The 19937-nt window shown below is 39.2% G+C and overlaps 1 protein-coding gene across 2 annotated transcripts in view; it reads left to right on the forward strand.

The window, feature by feature from the left end:
- The window catches only part of Sncaip (synuclein alpha interacting protein), a 148080-nt gene that overhangs the window by 67792 nt on the left and 60351 nt on the right, over positions 1 to 19937 (forward strand). For both annotated transcript variants that reach the window (XM_071611848.1, XM_071611847.1), the window contains exon 2: positions 8408 to 8510. In XM_071611848.1, coding sequence (XP_071467949.1) covers positions 8454 to 8510 — 57 coding nt within the window. In that variant the 5' untranslated portion in view covers positions 8408 to 8453. The remainder of the gene's footprint in view (positions 1 to 8407; positions 8511 to 19937) is intronic.

Genomic DNA, 19937 nt, shown 5'->3' on the forward strand with positions numbered 1-19937 from the left:
GTAAGACCTTCTGAGATTTCCAGGTGGTCTTCATGGGAAATGCTCAGTGGAGTCCACTGAGGCAATTTAATCAGAAGGGCACTAGGCATGGATCCTGCATAATGAAGTTAACATCTGGGGAGCTGGAGGATGTGGGGAAGAGGTCACCATCTTCTAATTAAATGCAGATGTAGCCAGAGCTGGGAATGAATGCTGATCTTAGTTTGTGATTCTTAAATGTGTTCCTGGGACCAGAAATATCAGCATTACCTGGGAACTTGTCAGAAATGCAGATTCTTAGACCCCCACCTTAGATCTATTGAATCAAACTCTGGGCCAGAAATCTGTTTTAATGAGCCTTCTGGATGATTCTCATTCACACTAATGTTTGAGAGCCATGAGTCTAGGGTTGCTTCAGAGTTTAATCCCCACAAACGATCAGAATGAAGTCAAGTTAACTGACTCAAAAGGTCATCTTCAGTGCTCTCCGTGCATATTCCTGTCATTTCTCCTTCTCTCTAAAATGGGAACCAGGATTGCTGTCTGTATTCCATACATTTCAACAATTACCAAACGAACAAATCCACTGTAGAAATAAGTAATCTTTGCAAAATCAAGAATAAAGCATGACCACCTCAGGTGTGCCAAAAATTTGGAACTTGGATTTGGATAGTTTCCTGTACATAACTAAGAAACCAGTTCCCAGATTATTCCATAGTTCATTTCCAGAAGCCAGTGCAAGACACAGTTGGCTTAGGCCCATACTCAACTTCCCAGTGGTAGAAATGCTTTCTTTTTCTTCCCAGATATTCTCTTTTTGTTTGGGTCTCATTAGATCAGCATTTCACCTTGTGGAATTAATTAATAAGCTTTCATCTGCAACAGAAAGTCCTATGCTCACTGAGTGAGCAACATTCCAGTTCTCTTTTAAAATTATTTTTATTTTAACGTTTTTGTTCTCTCCCTTTTCCTCTCATACTTCATTCAAGCTCCTGGTGGGATTAGGACAGCAAATGAAAGAGGGTGAGCAAGATTCACAGAGATTGTCATAGGTAGCACCCTCAAGAAGGATAAAAATCAGGACAGTCCCAAGGACCTCAAGGACCTTTCCCAGTGTCCTCTCAGACCACACAGAACCTCCTCCTCTCTCTCTCCACCTTCTTCATTGTCTCGTTCCTCTTACTCTTCTTGCTGCTTCTTCTCCTCTTCCTCCTTTGCATCCTCCCATCCCCTCCTCCCTTCTTCCTTTCTCAGTGTATCCTTCCAAATTTTGGTCTGAACTATTTCTTTCTGGGTGGTTTCGATTTTGCAAAGCATCCTATTTCATTATAGCACCTTCAGAATCTCTGCAACTTCCTCTAAGATCTATCCTCAAATTAAATCCTTCTCTTTATCTGCTGAATTTTTAAATTCTTGAGAGAAAAGAGAATTTTTTTCTTCTATAAGGTTGATATTTCCTTAGCCCTGCTTCCTAAGACAAGAGTTTCCCAATCCTGGCTGTCTTGGCTTCCTCACTGTGTCCTGGTACATTGCAGTCCACCTAGAATGTGGCCTTCCTAAGAAGTGACCTCCAGAACTGAACACAATATACTTTTCATTTTGTGTGTGTGTGTGTGTTCATGTGTATTTTTTCTATTGTATATTCTTTTATTCTCTCTTGTACAGTTGCTGTGAGCATGAATTGTTCCCTTCTTCCAAGAAGAAGATGCAGTGTTAAATTCATTTTAAATCTCTCTCTCTCTCACACACACACACACACACACACATACACACACACACACACACACACACAAATTATAATTATAAACATGCATTTCTTCCCTAGGCTTAAAAACTAAGGTCTATCCAAGCTCTGAAGTTCTAGTGAAAGTTAGTTCATTCTTGGTGTTAGAGTTCAGAAATCATGAATGACCCCCCAGGACAGCACGGAGAAAACACATTATTCCTTCCCCAGGAGCTAGAGCAGGCTCAGTACATTACAATGAAGTCTTTTGTCTGATATCAAATATTCACTTGTATTTTTTCAAATAAGCCAGAAAATAGGATGTTCCAGAATGTGCTCTGTCTACACTCTAGCTTTAGAAATATGGCCCTGAGTATTTCTATTTATCACCCCACCACTCTGGTATTCACCCTTCAAAATCTCTTTTTAGAGGGAAAAGTTTAGCAATAGGTGCTACATCAGTCATGTTTCTAGAAATCTTCTTTCAGTATTCTCACCTCCAGGCTCTGCCCATGCTAGAACTGTTCCTAGAGTTTCTTCCTGCCCCTGCCCCTCATCCTTTAGCTTTCTGTCTACCCCAGGCAGGCTCCTCTCCTCTCTAAGGTCTAGACGAGCTTCCTAGGTTCCTGTGTGTTTATCTAAGCAAGTCCATGTTACATTGTAACGGTGTGTTTTCTTGTTCCTCTCACTTTACACTGTGTGTACTGTACAGCCCTGCAGCATGTACACCAGAATATTCCACACACCAACAGGGGAAAAGCCGCAGGGCTGTGCTTTCCCAAATTTTCCTTGTGTGTACTGCTTGGCACTCCTTCAGTTGCCTCTTTCTGGTAGAAATTTCTTGCCTCTGTCATTTTTCTGCTTCTAGACTAGGCATTTAGCAACTGCCATGCTTCTGGCCACTGTTGAATCAAAGAGGGAAGGAAACTGAATCCAGCATTTGGAAGGAGATGCTTCCTTGCCGGCCAAGTTACTGAGCCAACGGGGACAACATTTCCACCCAAGCCTTCCAGTTCTTAGTTTGTGATTTTTTTAAAAAAGCTCTTACATTGAAGAAAGTAAGCTGAATATCTACATGCCGGCTTTCACACTGAAAATTTATCCCAGTGTGAATTTGGCAGGTGTGTGTGTGTGTGCGGGGTGGGGGAAGGGAGTGGCTATATTTTCTCAAGTGTTGGTGGGTTCAAGAGTGAAAAAATAAATTGTAATGCAAATCAGTTGAAGTTACCTCATGGCCAAATGTACTCTGCTCATTTATTTTGACAAGCCCAGCTTATTTTTAATTACCAAGACTCATAGTACACTGGTAAATGTAAGAATAGTGACTTTGGCAGAAAATGAGAAATGTGTGTAACTTGAGCCTTCAGAATGAGTCCATACTGACTCCTTGTAAAATGGAGTGAGGCGATCCATTTTAAAAGGAATTTCAGTAAAGCGATTTATGTGATATGTGACTATGGTCACAAATCAATGAGCCTTTTATAAGCCAAGCACACTAGAATGTATACATTAAAATGGAGTATGGTTTCTCAAAGAAATTTTGTTGGCCACTCTAAGCTTTTTCCAGTGATGCTGCCATTACCCAACAGATTTCTTTGGAAGTCTTCATTTGAAATGATTTTTAGTTAGTTTTCTTTTCCAAATAACAACAACAGAAAAAAAAAAAAAAGAAAAAATCAAGATGTCACCGAAAATCATAGTACTGGGGAACAGGGAAACATACTATTTTCAGTGGCTTAGCTACTTTTTATGATCCCATTTAACTCTGTTACTTTGAGCTCTTTCCCAGGGGAATCTTCCCTTGAGGGAAATAGTGGGGCCATCTCTGAGGTCACTCATGAGAAGGTGACATGTTGTTGATAGACCCATCAGGGGCATGTGCCCCTAACATACATTTTAATAGGCATTGGAGGGACTTCTGCTCTTGGCAGCTTATCAAAGTTCTGTGGAAGTTGGAAAAGCCTACAGATGCTGTGCATGGTTGATGATTTTTTTTACTTCATTCTTCATCTCTCCAAGCCAGGCATTAGTTTGGAGTTGGGGTAAGTTTCTCCCTGTACTCTGGGTGCATTCAAAGAAGAAACCAAGATGTCACCAGCAGCTTCCATGCAGCATATATTCCAGCATCTGATTCTGTGTCCCTGTGCTCTAATATTTTTCTTCTTTCCCTCCCTATGAGTTTTTCTACTCAAATTTTTAAAAATTTCAAATTTTCAAATAAACCATTGAAAAATGTTTCCTTTACCTTTCTCTCCTACCCTGCCCCAGCCTAGCATCTTCTTTCCTCTCTTTTAAAAAAACAAAACACAGAACACACTTGCCTACATGAATAACAAATTGAAAATTGCTAATGCAGTGAAGATACATTTAAAACAAACTGAGCTTGAAATGGGATAATTTCAATCAGTGGACAGTACTTAAGTCAGATCTTGAGAGATGTGTGTTGTGGCGAGAGGGACTATCAGAAAATAGAAAGCCCTCAGGAGATCTCAGAGAACCAGGGATAAGTGACGCAGGTTGTAGGCTGATGGTATGGGGGTGCAGTACAAATTTACAGATGACTAGGTCCTGGGATCTTGAAGGGGGCCCATGGCCAACTATGATACGTAGCAATAAAAATTTCATGGGAAGGATTTTAAGCTGAACTGCCCATTCTGGGAAGCCTGAAAATTACTTTTCACTCAGGCATAAACTCATCCTTGCTAGCCTGAGAAGGGGCAGCCCTCTTGTCTCTGAGCTGCTGGTTTGGGTCAGATGGAGGATGGTTTGGGGTCTATCTGGGCTTGCCCTTCGCATGACTTCCTCTGTCCTCTTTGCTCTCAGCAGTAAAATGGACCCATGTAAATCCACAACAAAGCAAGAACCCTCCCGTATTCCAGTTAGAAGCATAATCCCCACCTTGTAACATTATGTTTGTGAAGGTTTTCTAAGAAAGAAAACAGAGACTCAGTGAAAGCACAAATTGTGACCCCCAGCAGTAGTTTATTTGTAAGAAATTTTGTTTTGTTGCTGTTGTGCTATAAGAATTTAAAACCATCTTAAAAATACAACTTCTGTCTTAAATTACAAATGACATCAACATTTTTGGCAGGAGACACCAATTTAAAAAGGTGGTAGTAATGATAGTGGTGATGGTACTTATTGTTAATATTGAATTCCCTCTGAAGGTCAAACCCTTGAATACCCACAAGGTCAGGGCATTTGAGTGCGTGACCCTCTGAGGCTTAGTCAAGATTAGGCAGGGCATGTGCCTTAGTAGAGCAACCACAGAGGGGATCTGGTAAAGTGGGGAGCACAGACCTCATAGATAGGTGGGGGCAGCTACTGTTGGCGTCATGGGGAAAGTGAACCAATGTTGCAGTAGCTTCAGATACTTTAAAGCAAAGCCAGAAATTCAGAATTTTATGTGAAATTACCCAAGGTCTACAAGTTGGCAACTGATTCGATTTTTTAAAATACTATGTGGGCCAAACAAATCACATCTGTGTGCCAGACTTGGCTCATGGGCCTCTGATGTGCCCTGTGTAGCTGAGTTTTCTGTTACAGCACACATGTCAGCAGTCAGAAATGGGAGTTTCTGGGTTTCCACTGCAGATTGGTGGGAGGTGGCAGAAGAGAAGGATGAGCAAATCGACCAGGGTCTTGCTTTTCTAGCTTAGTTTCCTCATCTTGTTTCATCTTGACCCGACCTCACCTTACTGCCTCAGAAGGGGACCCAAAGCTGGCAATGATCTGTGAAAGGGCAGATGAGAAAGAGGGAGACAGTAATGACCTTGGGGACAATTGTGAACTCACCCCTGACTGTAAAGAAGCAATTGGAAACACAGTCAGGATTGGTGATCTGTGGGTATTTCTGCACATTTTTACTGGCAATGTAAATGCTCTCAAAGTGACACCTTGAAAGAAGCATCGAAACCAGACTACAGAAAGTGTGACATAGACAGAATAAGACATCATGAAGTGGATGGCTGTGTGTGGAGGCCTGCTAGGAAGCAAAGGAAAGCTCCTGGTGTCTTGGACCCTTAGTCTCAGTTGGGTCGTCCAACCAGAATAACATGCGCAGGGACCCAGGTCTTCTACAATGGGCTGCAGCTGTTGTAACTCTTACCTCTGGCCTACAGAATGAAGAATTTCACTACCTTCCTTCAAGTGCAGACACAAAGACTTTCTGCTTTGATGTCATGTTATTACCCACTGGTTACATGCTACTAGAATGACAAACCTCAAGTGGATAGGGCCCTGTCTCTCTATTGTCAGAGCATCTCAAACAGGTATTCAGTGACTCTTTGCTAAGTTGATTAGTTAAGGCATATTCATCTTCATCTTGTATTTAGTTTTGTATTTCCATATATTTAAAGATCTTCTTAGTCCTCAGTTCTGATATAAATTTCCTCATATTTCCATGTTGCTGGTGATTCTGAATGCATGGCTTGCTCATTTTGAGCTATTTTTTAAAAGCTAAACAAATGGCACGATTATGTTAAACAAAAAATATTGTACCTTCAACTTATTACCTACCTTAATTTTCTATGTTTCTCCCCCTTCCCTTCCTGCAGGCATATGCCATTTTTTCCATAGTTTTAATTGTAGTAGATAGAGTCCATCCAAGAAAGGATTAGCATGCAGCTCCCCTGTTTTGTTTGTTTGTTTATTTGTACCATATCATCTTTGTGTTGTTCACCAAGGCACAGGAAGAGTCTGTAGATCAGCTAGTCATTGTGAAGGACAGATTTAGTGAAATGAAATTAGATTGGAAGAAAGACTGTTAGCTGATGAGCTGAAATCCAGAAAGAGAAAGTTATTTTGAGTAATTCTCAAGTACAAATGTGTGTGTTTTCCTCTGAAAAGTTCTGTAAGGATTACAAGGAAAAGTAATGTATTTTTATACCCAACTATTTGCTTGAGCACCTATTTTAGGATTTCTGTCAATAACAAAATTTCTGGCTTAAAATTATTTTTACAAATACAAATTTGATTTTCTTTTCTTTTAAAAACTTGTGATTTCAGCAGGACATGTGGCACACGCCTATTATCCCAGCAGCTTGGGAGGCTGAGGCAGGAGGATAGAGAGTTCAAAGCCAGCCTCAGCAACAGCAAGGTGTGCTAAGCAACTCAGTGAAACCTTGTCTCTAAATAAAATACAAAAAAACGGGCTGGGGATGTGTCTCAGTGGTTGAGTGTCCCTGAGTTCAGTCCTCAGGATGCACCCCTCCCCCCCCCAAAAAAAAACCTTATGATTTCAGAAGAACTTTATCCATTTATCATAAGTAGATTATCTCACTTGATTGTAAAAATAGCATTCTAAATTTTTTCTTGGGACTCTTTACCTGCTATAAATAAAACTATGTAAAAAATGATGCATGTGTGTGAGGAAAAAAAGGCAAGGAAACAGGAAAAATTAGGTGATAGGTTTGAGGAATGATTTTTTTCCTCTTTATTGTAATAACACATTTTACATAGCTTAAAAAAGAGAGAGAAATAGCTCGAATAAGAAGGCAATGCATTTAGAGTAAGAGTTTCCTTTAAAAAAAAAAAACAAGCATTTTTGCACTTGATCTTGTATTCAGAAGCCCATTTTCATCAGCCTAGATGCACTTTCGCTCTCCAGTAATGGCTCTTTTCTGTTCAGCAAGGAACACCTTGATTAGAGAACTAAGAGAGAAAAATGGATCATTTCAAATACTCAAGTCTGGGTGTATAAGACAATTTTTATAATAAGAAAGACAAGTTGTGGGAAATATAATTTTCTTTCAGTATCTGAGAATTGGTTTGGCAGAAGATAATTGCACACCAAGGCACTGCCAGGAGATCTATATTTCTGCTCTTGACATCTGTAGGTGCCACTGCCACTGCCGACGGTGATCATGATAAGTGATGGGAAGATGAAGTGAGAGGCAATGCATCTTACCTTGACAGGTTTAAAGGATTGCCACAGGCAGCCCCGAGGCAAGTGCTGACGGAGGACATTCTGGTGCCTGTGTCAGGTCACTCTGGCACAGTCAGACAAAGCTGTTTAAGGCAGAGGGCAATGTAATAATTGTGGCTTCAATCTGATTTAGACTTAGAAGAAGGCTTCCTTCCTTTCTTTCTTTCCTTAATTCATTCATTCTTTCTCCCTGCCCACCCTCTTGATTTTTAGCTTTTTAGAATTGTATGGGATGTTGTACCACAAATTCTAAAATAGCTGTTACTCTAGATTAGTTGGTATCTTATACTTCTATGATTGTGGTAGAGATCCTAGTATTCATTGCTCTATGCACAGAATCCAAGGATATGCCTTCAGGAAATACATGAATATGGTTTTCCTAAGAGTCCCAGGCTGGTTCCCTTTCTTTGAATCCCATACGTGCACCCAGGGTATGGTGAGAGCAGGGTGTGTATTGGAGTGAATCCTAACATTGATCATAGGGGAAAATTCTGACCCATGTTATTGCTCTGGCAAAGGCAAGCAAGTGCAAATCAGGTAAAGCAAAGAATTATGGCTGCTGTCTGGGGAGCCATGCTGGGGTCTGTGGAGGAGCTGTGCTCCTGCTTCTGGAAAGCCCAGTGAGGGGCTTTGGAGAGGGGAAATATACTCTGAATATACTCTGGAAATATACTGGCACCTGATTATCTTTCACTTTCATGTTTGTTTAAATATAGATAATATTTTTGGCTATAAACAGCTAACATTTTGCCTTTCTTTTTTATTTCTGTCTTTGCCAGGAAATCATAAGTATTTGATCTTACTCAAAATGTGCAAAGAAGAATAATGGAAGCCCCTGAATATCTTGATTTGGATGAAATTGACTTTAGTGATGACATATCTGTAAGTATTACTTCTTTTAAAAAAGTGTTACTTCTTGTAAACAATGCTTTCAAGATCTTCTACCTTCAAATTCATACTTTATTGTCATCTGTTTATTAGCAACTCCTAGGACTACATTTAGAAATTGAAAGCAAGGAACTCTGTGTGGTAATCAAAGTGTGATTTGAAGGTCTCTGGACCAAGAAGTGAACCCCACCTAATTATGTGCAAGCTTAGAAGGGCAAGGCACTTAACTCATTGAGCCTCCCATTCCTAATCTGTTACAGTGTTGTCAAAATTATTGATTGTCTGAGTATGCACATAATCAATCTTATGAATTTTAATTCTCAATTTTCTTATATATCTGGCTACTCCATGCCAGCATTCTCCACAGTTCATAACAACACAGATTGAAGCCAAATTGACATTTATTAATTGATAAAAAATAAAGGGATTTTTTTTCAGTCACTGTAGGTATCAAAGCACAAACTGGACACTGGTTTGGGAATATTCAGGAAGAGTCATAAGCTAAGCAATAACTAAAACTCTTTAGCAACTGGACCAGCTGACCTTGAGGTTCTATGTAATACTGTGGCTGATGATTCTTTAAGTTCCTATAACACTCACAAACTTTCTGCTTCTTCAGGTTCACTCAGGGCTGCTCTGAGTGAATTGTCTACATGTGCCTTGCTTAGAGCTCCATGTGACTTATCCTTGGCCACCTAGTCAGTTCTGCCACACCCACAGACATCTTGGCATCTAGTGCCCCAGAAACATTGGGCTCTCAAGTCTGTGGTGGGACATGTGCTGTTTCTGAGCTAGACATAAAACTTTTCTTTCCAGGAGCTCACAATATCTGACTTCATCATCTGTTGATCTCTCAGGGTCCAAAACTTTAGGTCAACCCTGGAAATTGTTTGGAAATGATGAACTTACTTTACCCACCTCTTGTAACAGTTTTATTCCTCTGCTTTACTAATTACCTTGAAGTAACATCAGATTTAGATCCCTGAGATGAATTTGATGAATTACCTCTTTTATAATCTGATGATTTTTCTTTATTATTGTATCAGAAAAAATGTTAATTCAACCTTTCCTATTTTAGCTTTCAGACAGTTTTAATTGATCCTCATTCAAATTTAATGTGAAGTGAGTTTCCTTCTTCCCATGATATCTTTCTGTTATCTGTGGTTGGTCTCTCAATTACTTGAAAGTGTTCAGAGAATAGTTGTCTTATGACCACTCCCTTCAAGGTATTTTGATTTAAGTGGTGAAAGAACAAGGAAAATAATGAAACTATGGACTTATGAGGGAAGGATGGAACGTGTTGTAGAAAAGGAAACTTGTGTTATGATTAAGAATTGGGAGATAGCTCTCTGGGTTGGATAATAAGGTTGTGGTGGTGGCACAAGCCTGTGACTCGGGAGACTGAGGCAGGAAGATTGCTAGTTTGAGGCCAGCCTCAGCAACTTAGCAAGGCCTTATGCAATTTAGTGAGATCCTGTCTTAAAAGAAAAACTAAAAAGAGCTGGAGATGTGGCTTAGTAGTTAAGTCTCCTTGGGTTCAATTCCTGGTATTAAAAAGAAAAAAAAAAAAAAAGGAAAGAAAGAAAAATGAGGACACAGGCTTTGAAGGCAGCCAGCCTAGGTTCCTATCTTGTTCTCACTTTTGCTGGCTGGATGATTTGGGGCACATTAACTTCACCTCTCTGAGATTCTCACCTATCTTTTAAGATTGTTTTGAGGATTGGGTGAAATAGTAATGTATGTGAAACACTTAGCTTGGCACATGGCAAATTACTCTTAAAAATGGTAGCTTTTGTTATTATTTCAGTGAATAATACAATAATATTTATATGACCAATGGTGAAGAAAGAACTCAAGGGAAAAGACCAGGCATGCTGTCAAGATTTTTTTTTTTTAAACACAACAGAGCAGTTGTATTTACAGAGGAATCATCTGGCAGCAGCCCATAATTTTGATGAATTAGGAAGCTCTACTTGAAAGATAAAATATGCTAAGCAATAACTAAAACTGTTTAGCAAATTAGGCTACAAGATTATGCAATAGTTGAGTTTCTATAACTCGATCACTCTGAAACATAAATAAAAATGTCCATCTGTAATAGTGTAACCCCACCCAGACTTCCCCCTTTAAATGTTTCTTTCATTTGGATATTTAACCTCCAGTTAAGCTTGAATCAAGTTTGCAAGTATATAGAATTGATGAAGCGATAATAATGCCTGATGTTTATTGAGCTGACTGTAGGACAGGCATTATCTCCTTCAATCCTCACAACAGTCCTGTGAAGGAGGTGCTCTTAGCATCTCCATCTGTCAGAGGAGGAAGGACGCATGGAGATCTTATATACCTTGTTGAATGTCCCCCACCTACTCAGGAACATCTGTCTCCAGAATATTCACTTGCAGTTATAACACTTGACTGGCTCTACAAGATGAGTGTGGTTTAACACAGTGTTTCACATCAGGGAATTTTTACTTCCCTCCCCACCCCACCCCAAGAATATTTGGCAATACCTGGGACATTTTTTATTGTTATACTGGGGAAATACTACTGGCATCTAATGGGTAGAGAGACCAGGGAGGTTTATAAACATCCCCTGTTGGTTGTAGACAATCCCTTACAAGGAAGAATTACCCAACCCAAAATGTTGGTAGTACTGAGGATACTGATCTATGTTAATCCCCTTGGAAGTGGGCAAGCTCTACTTTGATTTACAGCATAGAAGATTATTTTAATATAATTCAGTGCATCTAAGTTTAATGCCTTAAATATGCCAGAATTGTACTGTTCTTATGCAGTGATTTCATGGAAAGAAGAGCAGATATAATCTCATAAATATTGAAATGATTGTTAGCCTATTTAGGTAAACTAGGAGCAATGAATGTTACAGCTGCTTTCAGGGTAAATGGAAATTATTCAAATGCTAAAATTGAAAAAAAATGAAAATATTTTCAGTGTGCTAAGTTATTGGCATAAAAACAAATGTCATTTCCCATGAACATGCTTTTAATTTTAGGATTCCATAAACCTTCCTCATCTCTCAGGGCCCTTTTGCCACTTTCCTGTTTAAATGGTAGGAGTGGGGAGGAAAACGCACATTACACTTGAAAAAGATGTTTACAAAAATCATGTTGGAGTTGAAAACGCCTCTTCTGAGTCTCCAGCCATAGCCCTATTACGTAGTTTAGGCTTTGTGTTTCATGGTTTTCCCCTCTGGTCATGAGCCTGGTTCTTGTTTTAATTAAAGCATAAGCTGTATATTGGTTTAAAAAACAACTAGTTTTTTTTTTCCTTTACCTAATGAGACAAAACACAGAAGGCAACCAAATTATTTTGAAGTTTCCCAGACTCAAAAATAATGCACATCCTTTGCAAAATGCAGACTTTAAACTATACATTCTTGTAACTCTGCCATCAAAAAGGGCAGAACTTTGTGCAATAAATGCGAATCTGTGAGAGAGAGGTGATGACACACATAAACACAAGGTTCAAAGCAGGGCTTTTCTGTCACTGCAAATGGGTTTACAGATTTCTTTCTTTTTTCCTCTGGGAGCCAGATCCCTCCAGAATTAAAACAAAAACAAAAACCCTCTGGAATTCTTAGGAGCCATGGCGTGTTTATTTTATTAAGAAGGGCCAACTTGCTGTTCTTAAAAATAGTATCATATCCAAGACTGAATGCAGCAGACACTGCACTAGGAATCTGTTGAAGCCACCACCCATCATCACTCGCCCACTATGCCACACACTGAGCTCAACTCTTTAGGTCAATTATGTTCTTCAGGCCACACATTCCCTCTAGGGGACAGGCTCTTCTTTCATCCCATTTTGTAGATGAGAAAGTTGAGGTTTGCAGAGGTGGTGTGATCTTCACAGGTTACAGATGGGCAAGTGGCAGGATCAGGACTTACATACAGAACTGTTGACACATTACTTTTCCCTCTGAGCAACTTGGTTGAATGGAGGTGTCCCTAAGACCAGCCATTTCACCCATCACTATCCCCATTTGGCACTGAAGTGATTACAGATTGCTTCTGGGTAGTAAGGGAGTTGGCATATATTATAAATGAATAAAATAAAACCAGCTAAAGGGAACTTAAGCAAATCTTTTAATTTTACTGTATTTCATGTTGCCCTTCTATAAAACGATAATGATTATCTTTACTTATCACCTTGGATTTTATGGGTAAAAACTTGAAAATTCATATATATTATATAAACACACACTCATATACACATAAGTATATATACTTGTACATATGCGTACACATATACATACAGCCACATGTGTGCACATGTTAATATAGATACATACATAAGTACACATACAAATAAAAGTGATTAAAATAATCTTTTCCTCTTTGCAAGAATTTTTGTTGCCTTTCTGTATCATTCTGACTGAAACTTTGGTAAAAATTTACCTTTTTGGTAATTGCTGAAACTACTTTTTGTGGAAGTCTTAATATGAGATTAAGATAGAGAAATATGTGTCCTTCCTCTTTACTATCCCTTTTGATCCAAGTCATTGTAACCCAGAGTAATCACATAAAATTTTGTTGATTCATTTTCTGAGGTGCTTGAATTACTGTCTGATGGAAAAATAAAAATTCTTAGGTCAAAACCAATCTCATTTTAGTGAGCTTTTACATTCTGATGGGGGAAAAAAGATTCCTTGTAGTCTGGGCATCATTGTCACTGAGCTACCTGGCCCTCTTCTGATTTTTTTGCATACCACTTTTTACTCAATTCAGTGTCCTGACATTTGCCCCAATTTTATTACATTTCAGCAAAGACCCATTTCACAGCAGTGGGAGACCTTGAGAAAGGGGGTGGAGAACCTCTCAAGTGGACATCAGCCATGAGTTGGGGTGTGTAAAGGATACATGAGTTTAGGTATGGAACAGAGTAGAAAGATATTCAAGATACAAACAACCTGGCTTGCCCTTCCACTCTAGCAAGGAAAGCCCATGATCAGTCAGGCGGCAGAACATCCTGAGGTGGCAGGGGTGCTTCTTAATTTTTTAGGATCCAGAGGGAAGCTAATATCATCAGAAAAAGATGAACCCTGTTTTCTCCCGCTTTCCTAGAAGGTGACCAATGCTGGCTGCTCCATTCCTGTATCACTGTCCTACCAGCCCTTCCCTTCCAGCATTTAACCTGCTCTGTTTGTATTCAAATTTTTCTTAGTGCTTCCCAATATGATCTCATTTTAGCAACTATTTTGAATGACTCATCTTTTTTGTAGTGTTTTCACAATGTCCTGTACTTGAGTACAAATTCCCTCTCATTCCTCCTCTTCAGCCCCACATTATCAAAAACCTCACACCTTCTTCTAACATCATATGCTATTTTAAAATTTGTTTCCTTAATACTTTTCAGGAAATAAATTAGGAATCATCTAATCCAGAAAAGGCAAATTATATGTTGATGTCCTATAGCCGTTTCCTGGCTTACTCTTAAAATGGTCAAAAAGAGTTACTGAGTTTTCCCAAATACTCATCAGAAATAAGATCTAGCATAAAATAATTGTATTATTATTAAGTATTTAAAACTCTTGGAAAATGGAAAATATAAAAATAAGGAGCCAGGGCAAAAATCAAATGCCTTTAAAAATAGGGTGCAGTGTGATATTTTTCATTATTGGCAATTAGGCAATGGGTGAAAATAAATGTACTTAAAGCAGAATGGGATAGATATAAGAACACGTGGACCATCCTTATCTGTTCTGTGGAAAGGTGGCGGCGGGAACTGTGGGAGCAGTTAAGTCATCTGTGAAAACATGGAATATGAAAGCCAAGAGTATCCTGAGGAAGAAACTACACAGAAGTATAATCCTGCAAGTTGTGTGTTGGGGGAACTAGTATAAAAGAAACTGTAAAGAAATTTTTAGACATAAAAAGAAAACTAAGGAATCCAAAAAGGGGGAACAGGGTTTAAGGAACTTAAAGACAAGTTGGTCAGTAGTAGCAAGATGAGGAGTGAAAGTACCAACTGGATTTTCCAGTTAAGGCCCTTGGTGGCCATGGCAAGCACAGTGTCTGTGAGGTGGTGGGAGGACCATGTCAGGGTGACAGGAGGTATAAATGCAAAGATGAGGAAATAGAGATAACAACAGAGATCATTCCTTCACAAAGATGGCTAACAAACCCAAGAGCAGGAAAGCCCATCATCAGTCAGGTGGCAGAACATTCTGAGGTGGCAGGGGTGCTTCTTAATTTTTATAGGATCCAGAGGAAAGCTGATATCAAGAAAGAGGCTAAGGAGGGAAGGAGGCAGGGATGATGGCTGGGAGGGCATGGTCCTCAGGAGGTGGGAGAAGATGACAGGTGAGCACACACAGAAGGCTGGAGATGCAGGGGTGGACTTAGTGCCACATTCTCAGAGGGCCACGAAGCCAGGGCATTCTTCCTGAATTGGAAGGGCAAGCCTTTGATGAGGTCTACAACATTTTGGAAAAATAGTATGCTCTGAAAATCTCTCTGGCTGTGTCTCTTTGCCTTCATGGCCTGTTGTGCTTGTACACGTTACTGTCCTTGTTTTTATTGTATGCCTGTTAAGATCCTGTCTAAATTTTGGAAGGCTCTATGAGAAATCATGAACTTCATGATGGTTGTTTGGATGGAAGGCTTAATTGTTTCTTTTGGAAACCTAGTGGGACCTTAGTTATTTAAAAGTCGCTAGCTTGAAAAGGTGCTGGGGGTGTTGTTCTTTCATTTTCTGTGGCTCATTTCCATTTGAGTAATGTCTGCTTGTCCACCCAACTGGCTCTCATTTTCAGGAATAGGGGCCAAAGCTTTTCAGTCCCAAACAATATGTAGGGTGGTCAGAGATCCCCATAGCCCAATGTAGAAATCATTCACTGTTGTTATAAATCCCATGCATGCTTCAACTGTTTTGCATGGCAGAGTGACAAAACTGGTATAAACTGAGATATGTAGAATTTTCTTGTGTCATATCAACTATGCAGTCTGAAGCTGAGTTTTCTTTTTTCTTTTTTTTTAATTTTTATTGTTGGCTGTTCAAAACATTACATAGTTCTTGATATATCATATTTCACACTTTGATTCAAGTGGGTTAGAACTCCCATTTTTACCCCATATACAGATTGCAGAATCACATCAGTTACACATCCATTGATTTACATATTGCCATACTAGTGTCTGTTGTATTCTGCTGCCTTTCCTATCCTCTACTATCCCCTCCCCTCCCCTCTTCTCTCTCTACCCCCTCTACTGTCATTCATTTCTCCCCCTTCTATTTTTTTCCCTTTCCCCTCACTTCCTCTTGTATGTAATTTTGTATAACCCTGAGGGTCTCCTTCCATTTCCATGCAATTTCCCTTCTCTCTCCCTTTCCCTCCCACCTCTCATTCCTATTTAATGTTAATCTTCTTCTCCTGCTCTTCGTCCCTACTCTGTTCTTAGTTACTCTCCTTATATCAAAGAAGACATTTGGCATTTGTTTTTTAGGGATTGGCTAGCTTCACTTAGCATAATCTGCTCTAATGCCATCCATTTCCCTGCAAATTCCATGATTTTGTCATTTTTTAATGCAGAGTAATACTCCATTGTGTATAAATGCCACATTTTTTTTTATCCATTCGTCTATTGAAGGGCATCTAGGTTGGTTCCACAGTCTTGCTATTGTGAATTGTCCTGCTATGAACATTGATGTAGCAGTGTCCCTGTAGCATGCTCTTTTTAGGTCTTTAGGGAATAGACCGAGAAGGGGAATAGCTGGGTCAAATGGTGGTTCCATTCCCAGCTTTCCAAGAAATCTCCATACTGCTTTCCAAATTGGCTGCACCAATTTGCAGTCCCACCAGCAATGTACAAGTGTACCCTTTTCCCCACATCCTCGCCAGCACTTGTTGTTTGACTTCATAATGGCTGCCAATCTTACTGGAGTGAGATGGTATCTTAGGGTGGTTTTGATTTGCATTTCTCTGACTGCTAGAGATGGTGAGTATTTTTTCATGTACTTATTGATTGATTGTATGTCCTCCTCTGAGAAGTGTCTGTTCAGGTCCTTGGCCCATTTGTTGATTGGTTATTTGTTATCTTATTGTCTAATTTTTTGAGTTCTTTGTATACTCTGGATATTAGGGCTCTATCTGAAGTGTGAGGAGTAAAGACTTGTTCCCAGGATGTAGGCTCCCTATTTACCTCTCTTATTGTTTCTTTTGCTGAGAAAAAACTTTTTAGTTTGAGTAAGTCCCATTTGTTGATTGTAGTTATTAACTCTTGTGCTATGGGTGTCCTATTGAGGAATTTGGAGCCCGACCCCACAGTATGTAGATCGTTGAAGCTGAGTTTTCAGTGCCGGCCATCAGCCCCAAACTCTCTTGGGTGAAGAAAGAATAAAGATAAGTCAAATAATATGCTGTGATGGGCCGAACCATCTTTCCTTTCATTCCAGCTCACCTCCTCTCTTCCTGCACCATTATTTCCCATGTCTGATTCTACGCTTAAAATCAACTTAACTATCAGGAATAAAAAATGAGGAAAGGGCTGTGGACACTCATAGAAAAGGTTACAAAGAAGAGACAAACTTTTAATTCCACATAAAAGTTTACTAAATGACTTCACCCATATTATCTTGTATAATTGTTTGTGTTTTACAGATAGGGAAACTAAGTCCCAGGATATGAAATAATTTATTTGTGCAGAACCACAAAGTTAAATAAATGTCAGAGCTGCCACTTGAATCCAAATCTTCTGGCTACAAATCATATCTTTTACTCAAAAGACTTAGACATCAATGAGTACTCCTACTGTTAGCATATTGAGAGTATTTTTCTTTTAAGTGTATCATGATTTTATTGTTACATTTGTAGTTATAGGTTTTTCTAAGGTCACTTCAGTTATTATTACTGAGTCTGAAATCACAAACTATCTAGATGAATGCATTTAATCCACTTTAATAAATATTTAGTGTCTTAGATAAATAAAATGTTGGCCACCACACCCTCAAGAAGCAGAGAAAGCATTTATGTAAATATATAGATGAAATGTTTTGTGATAGATTCTGTAATGGATGAATGACTAAAATAAGGAAAAATACAGAGCATTAGTTCTTGAACCCCAAAATGCCTCAGAACCCCCTGAAGGGCTGTAAAAAATACATTTTAGGCCCCATAATCAGAGTTCTGAACTCAGTAGCTATGGGATGGCTCCCAAGAATGTGAGTTCCTAATGAATTCCTGGGTAGTATTGATACCACTGGTCCAGAGAACACACTTGGAAAGCTGACATTTTATTCCATCTGGAAGAGTCAGAAAAGATATTATAGAAATGACATCCAGATAAATCTTAAAGAATTAGAAGGAATTTGCATCTGGATAGAATCGCATTTAGTAGATGGAATAGCACATATTAAAGGGTATAGATAGGTAAAACAACAGGTGAACACAAAATATTTTTTTTTTGCTACAATCAAAAGAGAAGTAGATAATAATGAGAGATGTAGCTGAGCTCATGCTATGCTAGGACACATGGCCTTTGTCCTATAGGCTGTGCAGAGCCCCTGAAGGATTTGAAATGGAAACACACTTAAATCACATTTGTATTTTGGGAAACTAATTCTAGTGCCAATATGAAGGCTTGCAGGAAATTCCCACTTACTGCCTAAACATGAAAAAGCTCTTTTGAACATCTATAGAATTGTGCCCAAGAGTAGTAAAATGTATGTACATCCTGGTATTTACCTCAGTTAATTAGTCCTTATGTGCCATGCACACGAAGAAGTCAAAGACATCATCCTTTCCCACGAGCATGTATGGGAACCAACCCTTATACAGAGGAAACAACCAAACACAAGACAAGACAGAAATTTACCAAGAGAAGACTTGAGAAAGGCCAGCTAGGGAAAAAACAATCAGCCAGGGCTTTGTGGAGAAGGCACGACAAATACAGACCTTGGTATTGCATGGCTAGAATAAATCATTGCAGGCAAGAGGGACCCTGGAGTAAAGGAATAGAGGGAGAACTAGACTTTGGATGGACAGGACATTGTAGAAGCTGGGGCACCTGGTTAAATTCTGGCAAGGACCCTTCTTGAGACATGGTAGAAAAGTGGAAAAGAAGTTTATATAAGAAAGAATTTTCCCACAGTGAAAATAACCTCTGGAAGATTCTAGAAAAGGAATACATTAGGACAAGTTAGTGAAAGGAAATACACACCGTGTTTCTCCAACAACATCAAGCCCTCTCTCACTTCTTATCACCCAAGGATAATAAGAATCAAGAGAAGAGGCTATAAAACTTGGATTGGTGGACAGCAAACAAGGAAAATGCATTGGGCTTTGGTTCTGATGGGGCCAAAATGACAATAGTTTACTGCTCTGGGAGCTGGCCATTGTCCTGACAATGAGGTAGGTGGCCATCTGACAGCTGCTTATAAAAGGCCATCTGTCTTATGAATTGGGATGAAGGCCTGGGAAGTCTTCCGTTTTAGCTCCCAGATGGTAGCACAATGTACTCTCACAAGGGAGATTCCTGGGTTTTGTGCTCATTCCCAAATTTGTAAATATGAAAATGTTTTTTGCATGTTGATTTTGTGAATTGTTTCCACTGTATTTCTTCCCATCACATCTTAACCATCTTTACAGAGTTCCTTTGAGTTTGATCCTCTATCCAAATACAAATTACTTTTTTTTTCTAGTGTTTTTTTTTTTATAAAAAAATGACAGATTTGTTCAGGTCAGAGCTGATTTTACATTCCACACATCCTTAAAATTACCCCAGACTTTAATTTTCTGGCCAACGCATCAACCTTTCCTTAGATTGATGTGCTTTTTTATGTCCATTCCCAGGAGCAGGACATGACTTTTCCTTCAAGGTCATTATCCCTCAGATGGCTAAGTTTTCATGTGAGGAATTCAAATGTATGCCTTCCCAGAAGTGACATTTTTATATAGCTGTGGGTGGTGGGGAGGGATGTAGGTTGAGGCAGTGGGCTGCTCCGTTACGCTAGTCTCTGCCTGTGACCCCATCCCCATACCAGCCAGGCAGCTGGTGCTGTTCAAATTCAAACCTCATCAAATTAAAACTTACTGCACACGTGGGCTTTTGTGGTCAAAAAGGAAGAGTTGGAACAACAACTAATAAATCAGAGATCCTAATGAGTCTGATATTGGGATGGGAGCTAGGAGGCATGTGTCTAGAATTGCAGATAGGAGATCACCCATTTTAATAAGATGTATTTCATTAAAGTCAGTGAGCAAACCTTATTGAATTTGTCACTAACTATATTTAAACACAATCAATCTTAAATTTCCTCTATCTAGAATTTTGCCTTGGAAAAAAGAGAGAGAAAGAGAGAAGGAGGAAGAGTATTTGTCGGAGAGTCATTCATGGGGTATTTGGAAAACAAAACAAAAAATATTTAATTGAATTATAGTCTATGTAATTATTTAATCTCTAT

Source organism: Marmota flaviventris, chromosome 5 (assembly GCF_047511675.1).
Source record: "Marmota flaviventris isolate mMarFla1 chromosome 5, mMarFla1.hap1, whole genome shotgun sequence".
Lineage (NCBI taxonomy): Eukaryota > Metazoa > Chordata > Mammalia > Rodentia > Sciuridae > Marmota > Marmota flaviventris.